General features: G+C 40.3%; 2 protein-coding genes across 15 annotated transcripts in view; one reads left to right on the forward strand and one right to left on the reverse strand.

Moving 5' to 3' along the window:
* Positions 1-23998, forward strand: part of ACAD10 (acyl-CoA dehydrogenase family member 10) — a 259705-nt gene that overhangs the window by 91608 nt on the left and 144099 nt on the right. The window lies entirely within an intron of this gene.
* The window catches only part of ATXN2 (ataxin 2), a 93806-nt gene that overhangs the window by 22494 nt on the left and 47314 nt on the right, over positions 1-23998 (reverse strand). For 5 of the 14 annotated variants that reach the window (XM_055146604.1, XM_055146603.1, XM_055146598.1 and 2 more), the window contains 9 exons: positions 21870-21961; positions 20921-21118; positions 19137-19315; positions 16893-17102; positions 12732-12911; positions 6897-7094; positions 5865-5972; positions 5270-5340; positions 949-1250 (listed from right to left, as the gene is read on the reverse strand). In XM_055146604.1, coding sequence (XP_055002579.1) covers positions 949-1250; positions 5270-5340; positions 5865-5972; positions 6897-7094; positions 12732-12911; positions 16893-17102; positions 19137-19315; positions 20921-21118; positions 21870-21961 — 1538 coding nt within the window. Of the gene's footprint in view, positions 1-948; positions 1251-5269; positions 5341-5864; positions 5973-6896; positions 7095-12731; positions 12912-16892; positions 17139-19136; positions 19316-20920; positions 21119-21869; positions 21962-23998 lie in introns of all 14 variants that reach the window. The other 9 variants (XM_055146599.1, XM_055146596.1, XM_055146594.1 and 6 more) reach the window with 5 other exon arrangements.

The following is a 23998-nucleotide window of genomic DNA, read 5'->3' on the forward strand; positions in this document are numbered from 1 at the left end:
CAGCAGGCCTGGGTTCAATCCCCAGCACACTATATGGTCCCCCAAACCTGCCAGAGGTGATCCCTGAGTGCAGAGTCAGGTGTAAGCCCTGAGCACTGCCAGGTCTAGCCCAAAAACAAAAAAATGAAACAAATAAAAAAAAGTTCAACTGTAACTGAATTGTTTGGAAGTCAAATAGATTGACAGTGGCTAGGTTAAGATCTGAAAGGAGCCCATTAAGAGTCATTTAACTTATACTGGAATGCAGAATTAAATCCAACTTAAAATCTTAGAATTATAAATATTTCTGGTAAAAAGTACATTACATTCCAAGCGAGGACACCATATTAATGTCTCCCTTCCTGATGGCATCAATTCTTAGTCTTTATAACACAGCCGGGATATATATAGAGCCACTGAATGCCATCCAGGGGCTACAAAGCCCAAGAGTTAGTGAGTTTTAAGGCTTCCCACCATTCACAGAAAAAGGTTTTTTTAAATTTATGCCTAGACTCCTACCAAGCAATTAAATATACACACACATACGTGAATGAGAGAAGAGGAATAGAAGGTGCTATGACCTAATTTACCTAAGATGTCATTTGTTTAGACTAGCTGTTTGTAAACTGAGAGCCACTTGTAAAGTAGTCTAACAGTCTGAACACTTAAATCTTGAAATGGAAGGCCCTGGATACATTAAAAACAACAACAACAACAACAACAACAATAACAACAACACAGTTAATGGGACTGGAGTGATAGCACAGCAGGTAGGGTGTTTGCCTTGCACGAGGCCAACTCGGGTTCGATTCCCAGCATCCTATATAGTCCTCTGAGCACCGCCAGGAGTAATTCCTGAGTGCAGAGCCAGGAGTGACCCCTGAGCATCGCCGGGTGTGACCCAAAAAACAAAAACAAAATAAACCCCCAAAAAAACAATTAGAAGTGATCAAGTTTAGATATACTCACTCAGCTGCATCTTTCTTTTCCTCTTTATCATCTTTCTCTTGCTTACATCCTGGACTGGAAGTCTGAACTCCTTGAGACGTGACTTCCGGTCCTCTTTTGTGCTCTGTGCTGCTGAGGATGGAAGGGGAAACCCGGGGGCTGTCTGGCTTGCTGCCGCCACTCGTGCAGTTGCTGCTATTTTCAATGAAAGAATCCTTAGAACTGAGTTCCATTTTGTCTTTAATCATATCTCTTGATTTTTCTCCTTCTCTACTTTTGTTTAGTAATTGATCCATAGAGTCAGAAGCAGAACTTGGCTGTAACTAAAAGAGACAATTATGCTTACTTTAAATAACTCTAGTAATCCATCTTTTGTACATGCAAAGCAACATCTGCAAACATGAAATATATACTGAATATGTCTACCAAGGGCATGGGAAAGGCTGGGAGGTATGTGGAGGGAACCATGAGACAAAATAGTTCACAAGTGGAAAAAGCTTAAGAAGCCATGTCTATTGAGTTACTAGGGTTGGACATCATTCTAAATTATTTACAAACTCTGTTTTTGCTCTTGGGGCCACACCCAGTGATGCTCAAGGATTATTTCTGGCTCTGTGCTCAGGAATTATTCCTGGCAGTGCTCAGGGGACCATATTGGATGCTGGGGATTGAACTGGAGTTGGCCAAATGCATGGTAAATGCCCTACCTGCTGTACTATTGCTCCAGCCTCTATTTACAAACCCAATTTAATTAGCCAACACCCCCATAGCAGGTGCTGGAATACCATAATTCAATAATTTTGCATTTTAACATTGACGAAAAAAAAAAAAACACCAATTCAGGTCAAGAATATTGTCTGCCTGGAATTTTCTGACCATACTCATCATGCCTATGGGTGTTTTTTCCCAGTGACTCCAGTTCCTTCCCACATTTCAAAGAAGTGCACTTTAAATTAGCCTATTTATATCCTGCCAGTGTGAGTGAGAGAAGTGGGCTGTGTCAGAGTGTGCCTGCAATGAAAGGATGTACTATCCCACGGGGCTGGGTCCTGCTGTGTGCTCTGAACTGCCATGACGGCCATGGGCCACTAGAACTGGAAAAAGTGGGCTGGAAAATGAATGAAAGCAAATTACTGTCTAATACTGGAAAAGGATTTCAATCTTTACTTAGAAGTTTGGTAACATTTTTCCAGTAAGAAACTATAGAAATGATCCATGGAAGAACTGTCTTTGATGATGTTCTAGTAACTAAAACATGCTGTAGAACTGAATGCTTGCTTTTAGTTTGTCTATGGCAAAATTGATTTTGTTCTAAATTGTTTTGTTTAAAGTTCCAGTTTCCAAGATTCGTGTATACAAGGTTTTAGTACAATCCTCAGCATCACATACACACAAACAAAAGAGATGTAGACACAGCACCAAGGAATGGAGAACATGCTCCACAGGCTCAAAGGCCCGAGTGTGATCCTCAGCACCTCAGGATCAAGTACACAGAAGTGGCCATGACCTCCAAGCAACACCAGGAAGACACCTCCACAAAGAAAAGAACAAACTTACTGCTCTTGATGTGAAAACTAATAAATCCACAACTATCTATTCTATCCCCATGACTTATTTATTTTTTTTTTGCTTTATGGGCCACACCTGGCAATGCACAGAGCTTACTCCTGGCTCTGCACTCAGGAATCACCTCTGGTGGTGCTCAGGGGACCAAATGGGATGCTGGGAATCGAACCCAGGTCGGCCTCATGCAAGACAAACGCCCTCGCCGCTGTACTATTGCTCCAGCCCCCCATGACTTAACCTTATAGCTGGAAGCTTGTTTCTGAGCTTTCATCCACTGTGCCTACCTCTCAGGGATGGTAACCATCAATCTGTTCTCCTTGGTCTGAATTCAGTATTTGAGGGCAGAACAGTATACACAGTTAAGTAAGATGACACAGCATTTGTAATCACTTAAAATAATCTTGTTTCACTGGGCAAAAGCCTTCATGGTCCAAATGTTAAGAATGCTCACTCAGGGGCCGGAGCGATAGCACAGCGGGTAGGGCGTTTGCCTTGCATGCGGCCAACCTGTGATCGATTCCCAGCATCCCATAGGGTCTCCTGAGCACCACCAGGAGTAATTCCTGAGTGCAGTGCCAGGAGTAACCCCTGTGTATTGCCGGATGTGACCCCCCTTGACACACACACAAAAAAAAAGGTTAAAAAAAAAAAGAATGCTTACTCATAGTTTTAGCTTTAATTTTTTGAAGAGCTTTCAGACTGTTTATGTAAAGGCTGCACCAATGAACATTCCCACGAACAGCTTACACACTTATTTGCTCTTCACATCCTGATACTTTTTTTCCCCCTTTAAAGAGACCAGTTAAAGGAGGGGCAGTATTATAGCACACTTATTTATTGATATATTTTGGTTTTGGGGCCACACCCACTGATGCTCAGTGGTCACTCTTGGCTCTACGCTCAGAAATTATTCCTGACAAGGCTTGGGGAACCACATGGTAATGCCAGGAATCAAACCCAGGTTGGACGTGTGCAAAGCAAGCATCCTACCTGCTGTACTATCTCTCTGCTCCCTAAATACTTAAGTCTTTCTTGTCTCTTTGATAAAAGCTATTCTAATGAGTGTAAGGTGATAGCGTAATGTAGTTTTAACTTCCCTAATAATTCGTTGTTATGTTTACATCTTTTCATAAACCTATTAGCAGTCATCTGTATATTGTCTTTGGAAATTTATCTATTTAGATCACTGGCTCAACCCCCCTTCTAAAAAAAAATTTCCCCTTCCCCTTTTTGCTGCTGTTGCTTATAGATATTTGACTGTGGTGTACCTAAGAATGTGCATTTTAAAGGCCAATATCATATGGCATATGGTTGGGGTGGGGGTGGGGGGAAGGAAACAAGATAGCTTTTATTGAAACTTATTTAGAAAGGTGTGGTGGGAGAAAGTGAGGGAGAAGTATGAACATAGACAGTCCACAGAGATAGTACAGTGAATAGGACACTTTTGCCTTGCAAGCTGCCAACCCGGGTTTGATCCCTGACATCCATATGGTTGCCCTCCCCACCCGCCCACCCCTGCAGCTGTGCCAGGAGTTATCCTGAGCGCAGAGCCAAGAATAAGGCAAAAAAAAAAAAAAAAAAAAAAAAAAGGAAACCAAAACCCCATTAAGAAAAAAGTCATAAAAATCATGGGGCTGGAGAGATAGCACAGCGAGTAGGGCGTTTGCCTTGCACTCGGCCAATCCGGGTTCGATTCCCAGCATCCCATATGGTCCCCTGAGCACCGCCAGGGGTAATTCCTGAGTGCAGAGCCAGGAGTGACCCCTGTGCATCGCCGGGTGTAACCCAAAAAAAAAAAAAAAAAAGTCACAAAAATCAGCCACAATATGATCCATGCATATGAAATGTCCATAATAGTCAAATTGAAAAAGAATGAAGAAAATGTTTCCAAGACTGATTATGGCAATGGTCTTGCAATTCTAATTAATATTTAAAAATCCACTTAAAATAATCCACTAAATTTTAAGGATGTTTGTTTTTTCAGCTGGGAAACTATTAGGTTTTCTACCCTGTAAGCTGAATTTCAGGACGTTTTAATAGGTCTCCCCACAAATCTTGATGTGTACAATATATTATATATACTACATATATATAGTATATACTATATAGTACATATACACAATATACTACAGTGATTAATGTGCAAAAGGGAAAAACTCAGCACCCTGGAAGAGATAATATAGGAAGAGTTTGATTACAGTACATCTGCGCATAAGGTATAATCCTCAACGATGCCACAACATCAGGTTCCTAGCCATCTTTCAGTGTCCATATCAGGCAATTAAGGCCTTAGCACTATTCTATTCTTCACAAAGTACAATCATCAAATATATGTTATGGTGACTTCATACGTCAGAATTAAAATTTTTTTTTTTGGCTTTTTGGGTCACACCCAGCGATGCTCAGGGGCTATTCCTGGCTCATGCACTCAGGAATGACTCCCAAAATGACTCCTGACGGTGCTCAGGGGGACCTTATGGGATGCTGGGAATCGAACCCAAGTCAGCCACATGCAAGGCAAAGGCCCTACCCACTGTGCTATTGCTCCAAGCCCAATTTTCTTAATTTGATGTTGCATTTCTTTTATCAAATTTTCTGATCTTACCACATTTAATGCATAAGCAGACAACTCAAACTCAATGTTTGTACTTTGAGTGTTGTACTTTGAGTGTACACTGAGTGTGTATGTGTAATTTTGTAAACAGAAAATATAAAAACTCTTAACAACAACTAGTACTTTGCTGAATTCCAATTTAGTCAATATAATAATACTTACCCTAAAATCATTCTTGAATTTCTTTAGATCATCAATTTGTTTTCTATGTTCAGAAACAATTGGCGAAATACCTGTAAAATTAACAGCGGTGAGACACAGATTTTTTTTTTTGCTTTTACTTTTGGGGTCATACCAGGCAATGCACAAGGGTTACTCCTGGCTCATGCACTCAGGAATTACTACTGGCAGTGCTCGGGGGAACATATGGGATGATGGGAATCCGAACCCAAGTTGGTCGAGTACAAGGCAAATGCCCTACCTGCTGTGCTATCGCTCCAGCCCCAGATTTATTTCTTATCGTTAAGATATTTTTCTTTGCAGTACTAAGGACCGAAGCCATGGCCTTACGTGCAAGGTGTGCTCTGAGACATCTCCAGACCTTAATTAAAATTTTTTTTCTTTGTAATATCAGGGCTCCAACCCAGGTCTTATACATGGAAGGCTATACTTCGTCAATGAGGCACATCCTAAGCCGTATCCTAAACTCTTATTTGCCAAATTATTAAAATATGTACAATACAAGCAGAAAAAGATGTCCATGGATCAGACATCCTTCTATTTCTAGTTTTACGTAAAGACTTCTTCAAGCTCTAACCTTTATTTTCAGCTTTTGATAAGTTAGGAGCTGGTTCACTGGACTTCATATTTTCTTTATTCCCAGCAGGTGAATTCTGTCTCTGATCATGTAGCCTGGAATCCTTAGCTAGAAAGTAATTATTTAAAAAATTCAAAGTTAAATAGAAACTATAAAAGTAAAATGAGAACATATTCAACAACTTTGATTTTGTCTTTTTGGAGAAAAGAACATTTCCATTTAAAATGGCTTTCTTCCTGCACATAATGAAGTATCAATAATTCTACTGATATTTACTACCAAGAATGTTGAATCTCTCAGTAAGATATTCAAGACTCTGTACCACCCCCATCACTGCCAGGCCCAAACACAACTGCAGTGCTGAGCCCAAGTATTAAAGTGTCTAGCCCGACTGGCCAAAGCACTTGCAATAGCCCCAAGTGCTCTGAGTTCTGCTTGGGAACATCCCCCAAATAATAAATACACAAAACTAGTATTATTATTACTTTTTTTGGTTTTTGGGTCACACCCAGCGATGCACAGGGGTTATTTCTGGCTCTTCACTCAGGAATTACCCTGGTGGTGCTCAGGGGACCATATGGGACGCTGGGATTAGAACCTGGGTCGGCTGCGTGCAAGGCAAACGCCCTACCCGCTGTGCTATCGCTCCAGCCCAGAACTAGTATTATTTAAACAACAAATTTCATTTACATAAAATTTTAAATGTGGGAGCTGGGAACTGGGAGCATTAATACAGCTGTTCAGGTGCATGCGATTCCCAGCACAGTACGGTCCTGGGCTCCAGAGGGGGTGGCCCTGGCCCCAGGACTGCCAGGCCAAGCAGCATTCATCCTCACACCCCAGTGCTCAAGTGACAGCTCAGCTGGAAGAGAATTCAGTGAGTCCCTGAACCTTCTCAGCACAACCTGGGAGGCAACCGCCCGCAATTTAAATATGCACAAAAATATATACCAAGAAATTAAACAATTTAGCATTTTTCATGTAACACTCAATTTCACAGGGAATATAGGCTTGGAATCCCTCATTACATACCCTCAGTAGAAGGGGTGACAGCTCTGTTGGACGCAGGACTGGCAGGTGTGGGAGAGGCAGCTGGCACAGGCATAGCCACAGCTTCAGCTGGAATGATACCAGCTTGGGGAGAGCCAAGGATTGGCCCACTGGGGGAGTTTCCAATACTGCTCTGTCTGGGTGACCTGGGTCTGTGAGTTTTAGGGGATAATCGTGGAACTAGAAGAGAAAAATGAACCATTACATTCTCAGCTCAAACGCTACTTACTCAAAGAGGCTTTCCCAAGGGTCTAGGTGGAATATTTCTAATTCAACTTTGACTTCAGCTACTCCTTACTCCATGATCTTTATTTTCTAATTTTAGTAATAAGTGATGATAAAGTACAGAAGAATGACAGAAATTATTGAGAATCTAAGTAGCACTGTAGCTGCTGTTCCTAACTACATGTGTTAATTTTTAAAAAGTGGTACATAACTGACTCCAGAAAAGTATGGACTTGAACTCTGCAGGTATGTCCAGATTTTTTTCTATCAGCAGGCCCTCATTTGTAGATTCAACTCCAACCACTGATATCAGATGGTCGGATCCAGATACTGACAACCTGCAGTAAGCAGAGGGCCAGCTAGAAAGCTGAGTTCTGACCACCTGCAGTGACTGCTGATGAGGTTGTGCTGGAGAGGCAGTAGGATGCTCCCAATCACACCCTCCCACCTCTCTCAGGGCCAACCTGTGTTTTAATTAATGGGTGGTTGGGGACACACCAGGCAGTGCTCATTTGCTATTCCTGGCTCTGGGATCCGGAGTGACCTATGACACTGCTAGGGGAACCATGTTTGTGCCAAATTTCCAATCAAGGTTGGCTGCACACAAGGCAAATACCTTAAACTGTGTACTATCTCTCCAGCTTGCAAAAATATTTTATATATTAAAAACTAGATTTCTAAGTAAAATTAAATTAACTCTTCTTTTTTTTTTTTGCTTTTTTTGGGTCACACCCACGGATGCTCAGGGGTTACTCCTGGCTTTGCACTCAGGAATTATTCCTGGCGGTGCTTGGGGGACCATATGGGTTGCCGGGGATTGAACCCAGGTTGGCCACGTGCAAGGCAAACGCCCTACCCGCTGTGCTATTGCTCTGGCCCCTAAATTAACTCTTTAAACAGTAGCATTCTCTATTCAGAGGTGGGAACTGACTGCTTCTTTTTAAAAAGTGGATGGAGGATTGATGAGGTTCAAGCTATTAGATTTAGATGAAAAATGTAACGTGGAAAGAACGTATTTATGTGATTTTCGAAGTACAACGAGTTCAAATTTAACATTATATGTGAAGTTCAAATATTGTTAACTATAAATTTTTAAAACCTGTTAATAGTACAAACAAATAAAATAAAAAGTGGATGGAAGTTGGGGCTGGAGTGATAGCACAGCGGGTAAGGAGTTTGCCTTGCATGCGGCCGACCCGGGTTCGATTCCCAGCATCCCATATGGTCCCCTGAGCACCGCCAGGGGTGATTCCTGAGTGCAGAGCCAGGAGTAACCCCTGTGCATCACCAGGTGTGACCCAAAAAGCAAAAAAAAAGTGGATGGAGGTTAGGGATGGGGAAGAGAGTGGAAAGTAATAGTATGGTGGGTAGGGTGCTTGCCTTACCAGGGTGGCTGACCTGGGTTTGATCCGCAGCACCAGATATGGTTTCCTGAGCAGTGTGAGAAATGATCCCTGAACACAAAGCCAGTGGTACAATGTGTAGCGCACCTGTCTTGCATGTGATTCACCCAGGTTCAATCCTTGGTACCACATATGATTCCCCAAGCCCTGCCCAGAGCGATCACTGATTTCACAGCCAGGAGTAAGCTCTGAGCATAGCTGGGTGTGGGGTGTGGCCTCTAAACCCATCCCCCACAAAAAAAATGAGTGAGGGGAAGAGGCCAGAGAGCACAAGAAGCACATGCCTAGCATATGAAAAGGCTACTCCTCAAACTCCACTTGGTGTAAATCGGGTGCCCCCCAAGTAATGTCAAATGCTGGTGGGTTGGGGTCTATTTTTAATTTTTTTTAAGCTTTTTGGCAATGCATCCGGTGCTGCTCAGCTGGGGAATGAACCTGGGTCGGCCATGTGCCAGGCAAGTGTCCTACCTACTGTACTATCACTGCAGCCCTTGGGTTGTATTTAAAAATAACAGATTTGGGAGCGAGAGGAATAAAAGAGCAGTAAGGGTGACTTGTCCTGCATGTGGCCAACCAGGGTTCGATCTCCAGCATCCCATTTGGTCCCCCAAGTCCTCTATGAGTAATTTCTAAGTGCAGGGCCAGAAGTAACCCCTGAGCACCACAAGGTGTGGCCCTAAACCCCCCAAATAAAAATAATAACAGATAGTGGGGGTGAGCAGGTGAGAGGGAACTCTAACACAACTATGAAGGGAAGTAGACACTGGTGGGGAGGGTATAGCCCTGGAAAATTGTGTGCACAAAATCTTATCATTAGCAGGATTGTAAATAATGGAGCATCAAAACACACACACACACACACATTGTGTGTGTGAATATATGTATATATTTAATTAAAATGACATATTTGTGTGTGGTGTGGGCTGGGAACTGAACTGAACCCCAGGGCATCATACATTTAAGGTATGAGCTTTAACGAGTCACAACCCTAGTACTCCCAAATTAAAAATGCAAGATGTAGGGGCCCAGATTCCTAAAAATACTCTTCCTGACAACAGCAAGACTTATTTTGTAGCAACTATGAAGACTGGGATTTAATTTGGCCAAAAGGAGAACATTAAAATAAGGGAGAGAACACACATTCTATGTAACTTCAAATGCCTAATAAACTTCATATTCCATTTGTAGAGCATAGCTGCAAAGGTTTAGAGAAAATGATTCAATTTGCTTTAATAGTTCTTTCCTTTTCTTAGTAATCTTTTTTTGTTTTGGGGCTCATCCTTGGTGGTGCTCAGGGCTTACTCCCGAGTCTGCACTCAGAAATCATACCAATCGCTGTCCAAGGGACCATATGGGATTGAACCTGGGTCTGCTGCAAGTCAAGTGCCCTAGCCACTGTACTATCTTCTCTAGCCCCTCTTTTTTTGTTTTGTTTTGTTTCTGGCCCATACCATCAGTGCTCAGGGCTGATTGCTGACTCTGTGCTCAAAGATCACTCCTGGCAGGCTTCAGGGACCACACAGGGTGCCAAGGGTTGGCACCTGGGTTGGCAAGACTAGTTACTTCTTGTTATACTAGGGGCTGGAGCAAAAGCACAGTGGGTAGGGCATTTGCCTTGCACGAGGCTGACCAGGGTTCGATTCCCAGGGTCCCATATGGTCCCCTGAGCACCGCTAGGGGTGATTCCTGAGCACAAGAGCCAGGAGTAAGCCCTGTGCATCGCCAGGTGTGACCCAAAAAGCAAAAACAAAAACAACTACTTGTTATACTATAGCTCTGGCCCCCCTCATTGTTTTTAAGTAATAAGGGCTATAGAAATAAAGTACTTTTAATAATTATCTTTTTTCCTATTACTATAAACAGCAAATTTGATCAATGATTTCATTAATTAAAAACTCATTTTGAGATGATCTGAGATTATATGTAAACTATGAACAATTAGTAGTACCAGAAATAAAGGTCTCTAGGAATTAAATCTTTACTCTCATCACTAACTGAAAACCAAAATAAAAAATGCAAAGAATTCAAAATAAAATCACTTATTAAACAAACAAGTGTTTTGCAACTAAAAACATTTAATAGAGTCTGGTATACTTTTGTTTAAAGATTTTTTTTGGGATGGGGCCCAACACTAGACAGCCTCCTGAGCATTTGGCAGATATAGCCCTGGTGACACCAGTCGGCCAGGTAGTGTTATGAGCCACCAGCGTGCTATCAGTATGTCTTTGTGCTGGGGGAAAAAAAAAACTTACAAAAATGCAACCATTGTGTTCTAATGCACCATGGGAGCAAATTATTAAGTAGCAAAAAGCAGTTTTAGCCAGATTATAAAAACCTGTTGAAAAGTGTACAAGTGTACTTTTTATGCTTTTATAATTTTTTTTATCAGCAAATTTGGATCCCTCCTATGTTTTTATATTTCCTTCCTTCCTTCCTTCCTTCCTTCCTTCCTTCCTTCCTTCCTTCCTTCCTTCCTTCCTTCCTTCCTTCCTTCCTTCCTTCCTTCCTCCCTTCTTTTCCCCCCTTTGTTCTTTTGTGTGTCTGGTATTTCTTTTTCTTTACTTTTGGAATTTGACTTTATTACCATTACACCAATATTCATAATGGCTGAATTATGAATATTGGCATTCTAGGAATATCGTTTTATATGTTTCAAATTGTTTTGTTGCAGCTATAAAGGTCAGTCACTCAAGTCAAACTTGTTTCTTAACAAATAGAATTTTAAGGCCTATTCAATTTGTGTGTGTGGTATTCCCTATATAAAGAATCCTGCTTGGAATCAGTGCCATAAACAGATTCTATAAAGACACTGGCTGCAGGGCTGGAGTAATAGTACAGAGGAGAGGACGTTTGCCTTGCATGCGGCTGATCTGGGTTTGATTCCCAGCATCCCATATGGTCCCCCAAGAATCGCCAGGAGCAATTCCTGAGTGCAAAGCTAGGAGAGCTAGGAGTAACTCCTGGGCATTGCTGGGTGTGACCCAAAAAGCCAAAAGAGGAAAAAAAAGACACTGGCTGCATTCTAAGCTCAAAATAAATGTAGAGGGGCTGGAGCAATAGTACAGCAGGTAGGGCATTTGCCTTACACGCGGCCGACCCGGGTTCGATTCCCAGCATCCCATATGGTCCTCTGAGCACCGCCAGGGGTGATTCCTGAGTACACAGCCAGGAGTAACCCCTGTGCATTGCCAGGTGTGACCCAAAAAGTAAATAAATAAATGTAGAATACGTGAATAAATAGTTGTTGAAAATATAGAAAATTGGATTGGAGGGGCTGGAGTGATAGCACTGGGGGCAGGGTGTTTGCCTTGCCCTCGGCCGACCCGGGTTCGGTTCCCAGCATCCCATATGGTCCCCTGAGCATGGCTAGGGGTAATTCCTGAGTGCAGAGCCAGGAGTGAAGGAGTGACCCCTAAGCATCGCTGGGTGTGACCCAAAAAAAAGCAAAAAAAAAAAAAAAAAAATTGGATTGGAGCAACAGCACAGCGGGTAGGACACTTGCCTTGCATGCAGCCGACCTAGGTTCGATTCCTCCGTCTCTGTCAAAGAGCCCAGCAAGCTACCTGTGGCGTATTCAATATGCCAAAAACAGTAACAACATGTCTCACAATGGAGACGTTACTGGTGCCTGCTCGAGCAAATCGATGAACAATGGGACGACAGTGCTACAGTGCTATAGGAAACTACTCCCCAGAAAATATTATGTATGTTTACTTTATGAGCAGAACTTTATAAAACTATATATAGTATGCTTGTACTTATGTATCTCACAAGTCCATACAGTAGAACCAGCAAAAATTACTTGTTTGAGAATACTAAATCCAGAACATATGATTTATTCTAACGTAGTATAGAGCTCAAATAAAAAAACAAAGGTTTTCCAATTTCTAGATATGTCACTTTTTATTTTATTTGGGGACCACACCTGGCTGTGCTCAAGGCTTTCTCCTGGCTCTGTGCTCAAGGATTACTCCCTGTGCTCGGGAGACCGGATATGCCAGAGATAAAATGGGTCAAATGTGTGCAAGGCAAGCTTACCCTACCACTGTAGTATCTCTCCAGCCATACTCCACTATTTTTAATGAATATACTTTTATTTCCTCTAAGAGAACATGAGTTCAGAGATGAGTTTCATAGCTGGTAGAATACAAAATGAACAGTATCACTGGGCCCCAAGTCAAGTACCTACCCCCACTGACCACTGATGACCATGTGCCTCCTGCGGGGCTGGTCCTTGCTGGAGGAGCAGCTGCTTCACCTGGAGGCGCATGAGGTACAAATTCTAGGCCACTAGACAAGGAACCCCTCCCAGCAGAAACTCTGTGATTTCGAGGATGTCGCTGGGCCTTTGGGGACATCCTAGGAGGCCCTAAGAAAGGAACAGTGAACATCACATAAATATGCCACCATGTCCACCAGTCCCATTTTTCTGCTACACACACACACACACACACACACACTCAAACACATCCTTCTCTACTTTATCATGGTTTACAAAAAGAAAAGATAAATCATATGTAATTTTTTGGGCTATATTTTTTCAAATTTTGTTGAATACTATAAAAGGTTTTAAATATTATTTGCCTAATTTTAAAGAAAGGAAGGAATGAAGTTGGTAATAAGAAATCAAACAATAAGATGTCATAGCTATTCAAAAGTTTTTAGTAGTATGTTTAATTTATATCCATTATTTATAGATGCAGAAAATATTATAAAATGTTAGTAGAAATTATTGCTAAAGTCAATTATTTATAAAACCAAATGATTATCTTAACCAATTTATTCTACAATATTAAAAATCTTTAAACAAAAGATTGATCCCTACATATTAAACTTTTGAAATATTATACATGTACTTTCCCCCTGCCAAATCTTAGCTTGATCTATTTTTTCGGCCTTAACATCTCATGGCTTAAAATATTCCTCAGTCACTTAGTAGCAGTTTCTCTAAATTAACAGGTTGTGAACTGAAAATCTTACACTAAGGTATGACTTGTAAGACTAGAATAAATGACATTTGGGAAAGAAATGTACCTTAACTACCAAAATTTTGTGACTGATTTTGATTCCAAAAGAAGTCTACTTTGTATTGGAATGAAACAGTCAAGTGAAAACAGCTAACAGAATGGTCCTCCCAAAAAAATTCTGATGAGGTTATTACTCTGCAAAAATAAACAAATGAATAAACAAAAATTTGGTAGGTTTTTTTTTTTTTTGGGGGGTGGGGTGGCCAAACTGTGTTCAGGGTCTACTCCTGGCTCTCTGTTCAGGGGTCATTTCTGATGGTGCTGGGGCTGAACTGGTGTCAGTCACATGCAAAGCAGGTACCTTAACCCCTACGCTATCTTTCTGGCTCCTGCAAAATTGTTTTTACCGTCACTGACCCTCAATTTACTCCTGAAACTCATTAAACGTCAAATTAATGTTTTCACAAATAATTTAATTATGGACATGATGAATGTTAATGCTATATATTTTCATTTTCCAACAGATAAATTCTTTACATCAATGAATGGAATGGGGATGCCCAAAGTGATAGTATAGCAGTGAAAGCCTTGCACATGGGCGACCTTGCACTTGTATGATCCTTTGCACTCCATATGGTCCCCCAATCCTACCAAGAATGATTCCTGAGCACAGAGCATGGCTTAAGCCATGAGCACTATAAGGTATAGCCCCAAAACAAAACAAAAACCAAACAAACCCCACTGGGTATTTGCATATTTGCACATTTTCTTGTTTTACATTCCTTGGTAAGTGTTTGGCATTGTGCTATGAAATAAAATTGTGATTTTCTCTTTCACTCTAGGAAAAGTCCCCAAGTGGTACTTAGGAAATCAAAGGTCCCACCAGCAATTCTTGGCTAACTGGGCCCTGCAGTGCTGCTGTTACGCAGGTTGCCCCAGCAGTGCTGAAGGATTCCAGGTCTACAGTGCTGGGAACGGAGCACAATTATTTCCTTTTTCTTGGTCCCTCAAATTTAAACTTTCCATTAAATCAAACTGTAACTTTAAAAACTTTATTCTTTTTGGGCTAAAGAGATTGTACACCAAGTAAGGTAGCACTTGCCTTACACACGGATGACTGGGTTCAATTTGTGGTACCCCGTATGGTCTCCCAAGCCTGCCAGGAGTGATTTCTGAGCACCAGCGGGCATGGTCCCACCCCAAAAGAAAAAAAAAAACGCAAAAAAACAAAAACTGTATTATTCTTCTTGACTAAATACAGAAACAAATTACACTCTCCTGTATGAATTAAAAAAAAAAATCCACCATAGTTTCCTTTTACTTAATTTTAAGAGAGTTGGGGCCTCACGCGTGGTGCTCAGCCTGCTGAGCTCTAGCCTGGAAGTTCCCATTTAAGAAGTGCCTTGTCAGGGTCTGAAGAGATAGACAAGCGAGTAAGGCACTTGCCCTACTCAATCCCTGGTACCCTGTATAGTTGCCCTACCAGGAGTATTCCCTGAGCACAAAGCAAGGATAAGCCCCAAATACTGCCAGATATGACCCCAAAACAAGGTAAGAGTGCCTTGTCAGGAGGCTGAAGAGACAGTACAGTGGGTAAGGCACTTGCCTTGCATGCAGTGGACACGGGTTCAATGCCCACCACTACATATGGTCTCTCTAATGACCTGGAATAAGCCATGAGCACCACGAGTTGTGGCCCTAAAACAAAAACAAAATGAAACCGGGAAAAAAAAAAAGTGTTCTGTAAGGCTGGAGATAGTACAGGGGTTAGGCACTTGCATGCAGCTCATTAAATTCCTGGCATCCCAGAGAACAGAAACTGCTGGGTGTGTTCCCCTTCCCAAACAACTGGGGGAGGAGGACGTTTAGTTTCACCTAGAAAATGCATTTTAATTCACGTTAGTTAAAAACATAATAGTTTCATTTCTGACAATATAAGATATACTTTTCTGTAAGCAGTTCACAATCATTAATGAGTGCTATTTTATATATAGACACTGGATACTCATGCAAACCATGACCTTCAACAAATACTTCAACTAAATTTAACTTTACATTTAGCAGCGACCACTACGGGACCTTAGACTAGGAAAGTCTCCTGAAAATCAGTCAGAAATGCTGCTCCATGTTAGTAACTTCAGTCAAGACTGCTTGACTTCCCCAGATGGATGGCAACAACTTATTTAAATGCAGCCAACACAGTTTTCAAGGATTAGTCTCAAAATCAAACACAATTAAATGGATGAATCAGATTGAAATTTCAGCACAACTAAGAGCAAAGAACAGTATTAATCAAAACACATTTTTAATTTGTGCAGTGCATTTAAATTAAAATGTGACCTTTCTATAACTCAACTATGTACTTGTCATGTAACAAGACTAGATTTAGCCTCAACAATTGTTATAATTTTTTATTTGACAAGGCAAAAAAATACTACTGAAAGATTCAAATTCATATAAAGTATTTAACAATTTTATCTTAGGTCAAGAACTTATTAATATAAATAGGCTTTCACTGAATTATACTTTTGTAATTCCTCAAACATAAAATATGCTGTAGTTGTAGCAGACCACTGACAGCTCAGACTTGATGTGGTTTAAGTAACAGTAATTGCAGCTTTGTTGTCAATATGGTAACACAGTGTTTCTCAACTTTTTGCCACTCCTGGCTCCATTCAGTTCCAACCTTATTTCCTTCCTGTCGCCCCCACCCCCTGCATAGGTTGAACCCCTAGTCTTATTCAATGTCCACCAATTTACTTGATTCATACCTTGGCCCATACAGCCTCCCAGTTGAGAAATGCTGCTTTAATATATTCTACCAGAAAAGGTTAGCTGCACTGAATGCTCTCAAAAGGACCACTAAGTTACCATTTTTGCCTATGGCCAATAAGTTCACTAGTGCCTTGGCCAAGGACCTGTTCATGACTGGGTAATGAGAGCTCATTGTTTACCATTAATCATTTTATGTAATAAAACCAGGAGGCAGAAACCTCTGGGGCAGACCTACTGAGGATTTTATAAGGGCTTAACATACCAGGCAAGATAAACTGTCTTTATTTACTCATTTTTTTTTGGGGGGGAGGGTTGCTGGGAATTGAACCCAGGACCCCACAGACACAAGGGTTGTGCTATACCACACTAAGTCACATTGCTAGCCTTAAACCCTCATTCTTACAACTCAGGATAGTTCATAGTTTCACACAGCATTTACCAAATTTCTCTCTAACAAACAAAAGGTTAATAGATATAGTTTTAATAAATTAAAGTTAAAACACGGAAATTATAGAATATTAAATCATGAAGAGGAACCTATCTTGTAAATATAAACTCACATAGGAGTTAAACAAAGACAAAAACATGAACAAATTGTGGTATTGTACCTTCTGAAGACATGCGTTTAGGCATAGTAGAGACAGGAGCTGGAGAACCATGAGCAGAGGGGTGAGACGGGGGTCTGGATGGCCGCGAGGGGGGCCTGGAGGGCGGCCGTGTAGGGGTGGCTGCCCGAGGTGGAAGAGAGTTGGGACCTGACTGGTAGCGAGAAGGTGGGCGAGAGGAAGGAGATGGGCAAGGCGATGGCCAGGGAACACCTGACAGAACAAATGATATGAAGGAAAGTATAAAAACTAAAGAAAAAAATGAGGGAAAAAGTAAACAGAAAAAAAAGTAAAATGACAAAAATGATTTCTTGTACATTTTAACCCTTTGAGGACAGTCATTTGATTTGTGATCAATTTTAGCACAACTTAACTGACATAAATTCACATTTTTACTTTAACCTCCTTAAAATTAAGTCTGTTTAAATGAATACACGTTCCCAAAGGGTTAATTAGGATCTACACATACTACTGAAGACAGTTAAGACTTTACCTATTAATCCTGCTTTTATAACAATTTCTGTTAACAATTAATAAAAGGAGTAGAATATAAATGATATAATTTCATACAAAAAAATCACAAAATTTGAGGACAGGATTTAATACATCAATGTTAATTTTGAAACATAATAAAACATAAGCACCAGCTATTACAGTTCATTAAAAATGCTGGTTTCTTTCAACCAATCATGATTTTCATCTAGTTAACAAATGATTAAATTTGAAACCTCATTAGGAAGGTCGATTTACTGTCATCAAGAGTCACAGGAGTGACAAAGTAACATTCAATGCATTTTTTAAAAAGACTTTGATATTGTCAAATTGGAAGGGAGACTTTCTAAATAATTTATGCAGTAAATTACTTAACTAAGTGACTGCTTATAAACAAAGCAACTACACAGCAGCAGTCAACACCAATAAACTGACACTGATGGAAATACAGAGGCCCAAATACAGCCCCATGGAACATATGTATCACTTACCTTAATCCTGAAAAACAATCCAGTCTCCTCTCCATATAGTTCCACACACTTGAGTATCATTTATTTTTCCCAGCCCCCTTCAGGTTTTTTAATTTTGAAAATTCTGTTTATGAACAACTAAAATTTTTCCCTCGGTGAGCAAAGAATTTCACCCCCCAATACTAACAGAAAATACTCAAGGTGTTCATTTGGAGAGGAATTCTGGAGAAAGACTCAATTTTAAAAAAGAAAGAAAAAAAAAAAAGAAATTGGAAACTTAAGTGATCTCTTCAAATTTTCCAAATTTAGTACAGTAGACTGAATGCCTGCCCACTCATTTTCCTCAGGTTGTAACATGCTATTGCCATTATCTCTATCTATCTCTGAATTCTATGCAAGATCTGTGACCTATTAGGTTAGATTCAACCTCAATTATGAGGTTAGTTCAAAATTATCTTTTTACTGAAGATGCAAGTTTCTTTTACTTGACTTGCTAAACTATAACATCTATGCTTACAGGAAGTTTTTTTTTCCTTGTTAATTAATGAGTCACCATGAGGGTGCAGCTACAGAATTTCGTGCCTGTGTTACAGTTATACAATACTCAAGTACCCATCCCTCCACCAGTGCCCATTCTCCTCCACTGATGGCCCCAGGGTCCCTCCCCGCCGCCCATTTTCTTATTCTTTAAGCACATTTCTTTCTTCACCTTCACATGATTTTTAGTCATGTTTTATATACTGCAAGTCACCTCAAATCCTTTCTTGAACTAAAGTAAAATACAAATATATAAGCCAACAGTAAAGAAAATGAATTTATATCAGTCACTGTTTCATCCTGGGAATTTTATAATGGCTTAACATACCAGGCAAGATCAACTATCTTTTTTTTTGTTTTTTTTTGTTTTTAGGGGAAGGGATTTCATTGAGATTAGTTTCCCATAAATAAACTGTCTAAACAATCTTGATATCCAATCCAGTTTTAAAAATTGAGAATTGATCCAAAAAGTTTCCAATTTCTTTATATGGGGAGTATTCTTTGGCCAAGTGAATGATTTAGCTATTTAGCATTGTAATACATTACATTATGTTACACTACATGCCAACAACATACTAATTTTTACTAATTCAATTTGATCTCTACCAAAATTTTACTAATTCTGCACTGAAAACTTCACAAAAAATTATTCAAGCACATACTATCGATTATGTACATTCGTGAATATTTAGAAAATTATATATTTAATCAATGTGATGACACTGACAAATCTAGTCAAAATACTTGCCTCCATTAACTACTCTTTGGTCCGAACCAGAATTCGGGTTGAAATCTGAAGTGTGAGACGTGGATCTTGATGGTATGGAGCCCGACCCAGGCTGGCCCAGACGTGGTGAACTCTGCCTCCCACTTCCCCAGGAAAGGACTTCTCTATTTCTTTGTCCAGGAGGAATATACTTATTTTCCCTGAAAATGAGAGATTCTCTAAGTATTTCATCCTAATAGGCATTAAGCCAACGAAACATAGCTCAAGGAATTCAGGCATATGGGAATTCTTAAACCAAACTACATCATTCTCAGACACCCTTTAACCATTTTAGCCAGAGTTCTAACTTCTGACTTTTCCTTTTTCCAGATTCTCCTCACAAACACAAAAGTTTAAGACTTATTTTTCAGTCTCATTCTACTTGGCCTCTTAATGGCTTTTTCTCTCTCTCTTTTTTTTAATTAAGTAATGTGTCTTCCTATAACATTCTTGTTTCATGTTTTATTTTCTCCAAGGTCTCCTCTCTCTGTGGCTATTCACTGCTTTTTGGGGGGCTTCATTATCAGACATGCTGATGAATTCTAAATCCACTGTGCCCATCCAGGCACCCCGATGGTTTCATTGAACACTCATTCAGATTAACGGTTCTAAATTGTGTCTTGAAGATGAATGTAAACCTCACTCTTTCAGGTATGTAACAGGTGTTTTTCAACACATATTTATGAAGAGAAAACCTGTGAGTTCCCTATATGCATTCAATTTCACAACAAAACTCATTGTAAGCCTGTTCAAAATTTTAACATGCTTCAATCTCCAATGCTAGTTCAACCATCAATCCATTTAGTTATCAAATCAATCTCTGGGCTGCCCTTTGTCTTTCTACCTTTCTATCAACAGTCTTGATCAATGGTTACCAAGGTCTTACACTTCAGCTATTTCAATACTTTCACTGGTCTCCATGTTTTTTTTTTTTTCCTTTTTGGGTCACACCCAGCAATGCACAGGGGTCACTCCTGGCTCATGCACTCAGGAATCACCCCTGGCGGTGCTCAGGGGACCATATGGGATGCTGGGATTTGAACTGGGGTCGGCAACGTGCAAGGCAAACGCCCTACCCGCTGTACTATCACTCCAGCCCCTCACTGGTCTCCATGTTTAAGCCAGTTCTCAATATCCTGAAGTTCATTCACACAACCCTATCAACAGGATGCTTTTTATAATCACAGGCAAAGTCCTTCACTACACCCCAGATCCTACAACCAAATGTCACCATTGCACTTCAACATATAGCCTATATTCTTGATGTACAAAACAATTAGCCTTCTCCTGAGCTGGGTGGGTTCTTGCACATCTTTTCACCTTGTGAAGAACTCCTCTCTCCTATCTTCATGTGACATAAAGACTTATCAAAACACAAACAGCATCTGAGACTTTCTCTGTCCCCAGTTATTACGTTAGTTCATCCCTAGTCTAGACTAGTCTATAACTAGTCTGAATACAGCTCTAAATCTAGCAAATCATTCCATGTCCTATGTACTTTCCACCTGATCAGTACTCTGCCAGACCCTACTTATCACTATTATATCTAACACTTGACTCCAGAGCAGATGCTCAGAAACATTTTCCAATTCAACTACATTATTTTCTCTTAACAAAAATTTAAACCAATTCCATTTGTAATCTCTATCTAATCTAATTTATGTAGATTCACATAAAAGGAAGATGAAATACAGTAATAATACACCTTCTCACACAGACCTTGAGTTGGGTATCCAAAATACTGCATCATGATTCCCTCTAAATACCTAGTGTTTATGCTGTGGCCCTCACGGTCACTGGAATTTCTCTGAACTGCTGTGTATTTTTCTTCTTCACTTCTATCGTCATTTTCCAGGGCCACTCGGGCTTTGTACTGGGCACTTGATTCAATTTCTTCTGCTAACTGATTTGCTCTTGCTTCCCGTTTTAAAAATTCTTCTGAGTTATCCCTTTCTAAGGGCACCCTGAAACATGAAGAATATAAAAAGCGAAGTAAGTATATTTAAAAGACATCATTTCTATTACCACAATAAACTATTAGAAGAATTTAGAATTTGGTACACAGCATTCTGGAGGTCCCAAATTGGAGACCGCATTAATTTTCTCTTCATTTGTTTTATGGATCATTCTGTCTCCTCTCTTATATTTCCTAAATACAACTATTTATTGGGTAAAAAAGAGTGCGTGAAGTGTTGGGAAACTGTAAAGGTTAAAGTGCTCTGCTTACAAATAAATTAAAATGTGATTTATTTTTAGGTTGCTTTTTCCCTAAAAGGAATGTAGTATTCCCAACACTTGCTAAATTAACTATTCCTCCATAACCTTTACATTTGTAAAATTAGAAATTTTTATTTAAAAAATATATATTTAGAGCATAAAATTAGTAAGTTAAAGGTAAATTAAATTTACTTGCTATTTTAAACAGGAATTTATCAACCTTAATAGCAATGAAGTAATTCTTTCATATAATCCTACAAAACAGGGTTGTAACAATAGTATAGTAGATACAGCACTTGTCTTACATGGGGCTGATTCCTGGCACCTATATAGTCCCCAAGCCCTACCAAGAGTAATCCTTGAGCGCAGAGGCAGGATAAGCCCTGAGTGCCACCAGGTATGGTCCAAAAACAGTAATCAAAAAAAGCCTACAAAACATTACCCCAATGAAATTTAGCTAAAAAACATCAAAGACAAATGCACCAAATTAAAACTTACGTATATGAAGATAAACTGCTATCATATGTAGATACTACTCCATAATTTTCTTCATTATATCGAAACATATCATTGGGGTCCCAGCCATTAGACTAGAAGAAAATAAAAGTTCAGTTTTCAAAATGACCAAATATTTGTCTAATTTGGGTATAATATTTATAGTAAATATATAATAGCAGTGATCAGGAAATGGTTACCTAGTTGCAAAATGCCTATCTACTTCAGTAAATCTTAAAAAAAGGCCCCCATGGACCAGAGAGGTAAGATGCTTGCCTTGTATGTAGTCAACCTGGGTTTGATCCTAACGTCCATATGGTCTCCTGAGTGCAGAATCAGGAGTAATCCATAACCCTTAAGTACTGTCAGGTGTGGCCCAAAAATAAAAACTGAAAAACAGGCCCCAAAAAGTACTTTTAAAAGTGTATCCAATGGCAAGCAGTAACTTTTTTTTGCTTTTTGGGTCACACCTGGTGATGCTCAGGAATGATTATGGGGTCTGCATTCAGAAACTACTCCTGGCGGTGCTCCGGGTACCCTATGGGATGCTAGGAATTGAACCAGGTAGACTGCATGCAAGGCAAACTCCCTACCTGCTTTGGGCCTAACATTTATCTTAAAATGAGTTACAAGTCAGGAGAGAAAGTTTAGTGGGAAGAATGCATGCTTTGCATGTGAAAGGCATGGATTCGATCTTTGGCTTTGCATGGTCAACCCCATGCATGGCCAGGAGTGAGACCTGAGCACAGAGCTGAGTACAGCCTGAGAACCATGGGCTGTGTGGCACAAAATCCAAAAATTATATTTTAAAGAGATTTTTTGTGTTCAATTTTCTTTTGCATGAGCCCCTACAAATTGGTAATAAGTAAACAAAATAGTTATTTAAAATTTAGTAGTAAAAGTCTAAAATATGGAGCAGAAGAGATAGCTCGGAGACTCTGCATGCAGGAGCCCAGCAATACCAGGAACATCCCCCAGGCATAGAGCCTAAACATCACGGGCTGGGATTCCAAGACAAAAAAGTTTACAAGAGTCTAGCTTACCTCATAAATCATGAGCCTTAAAAGAAGCAGGTTCAGGGCCAGATTTGTAGCTCAGCAGTAGGGCATTTGCTTTGCATGTGTGAGGCCCTACACTCAACGCCTGGCATGGCAAAAATAATGAAAAACACTACACTTTAAGAAACAATTTAAAGAGGTTGGAGATATAGTATAGCAAGTAGGGCACTTGCCTTGCACATGGACAACTTGGGTTTAATCCCTAGCATCCCATATCGTCCCCTGAGCACCAACAGGTGTGATTCCTGAGCAGAGCCAAGAGTTACTTTAAGCATCACTGGGTGTGGCCCCAAAACAAAAGAAACACAATTCACAGAGTTGGAGAGATAGTATAGTGGACAGAGGGCTTGCTTTGCATGGGACCAACTGTGTTTGATCTCGGGCACCCTCATGGTCCTCCAACCACCGCCAGGATTGATCCCCAAGCACAGAGCCAGAGGAGTAAACCCTGAGCACAACCAGGTATGGCCCCAAAATGGTATCTGGCACTGCTGACATGATCCCCTAAGCACTACCACTTGTGTCCCCTCTGCCCACCTGGCCCCCACCCCTACAAGAATGAGTACTTTTAGGGCTGGGCCATAGCTCATTGCATGCTGGAGCCCCAGGTTCAATGCCTGGCATCATATGATCCCAGGAGTAATGAAACCCTGAGAACTATCCAGGCATGGCTCAAAAAGTAAAATGGGGAGGGCGAAGCATGGGTGCTCTTGGACAAGAAACCTAACAATACATACTTCAACTTCAGCTCCAGATAAAATAAAAAAACCAAAACTTTCTGGCTCTTCAATCCCATGTTCTCCTCTGCATACATACTTCACTTGCTTCTCTTTTTCTTTACTAGCCTATTTATACTCTGGAGAAGCCCGGATTTCTCTTGAATACACGTTTTTCTCTTTCACACACACAAAAAGATAAAACTTTCTTTGAGCTGTCTTAGTCCTCAGGGCATTCAAAGCAAAATTCAAAATACATTGGCACTTCCAATTTCTCAATTTCCAATTAAAATCTGTAAGCTGTTATGATTTGCTTCTAAAACATAATTCCCGGGGCTGGAGCTATAGCACAACGGGT

The sequence above is a fragment of the Sorex araneus genome, chromosome 9, assembly GCF_027595985.1.
Source record: "Sorex araneus isolate mSorAra2 chromosome 9, mSorAra2.pri, whole genome shotgun sequence".
Lineage (NCBI taxonomy): Eukaryota > Metazoa > Chordata > Mammalia > Eulipotyphla > Soricidae > Sorex > Sorex araneus.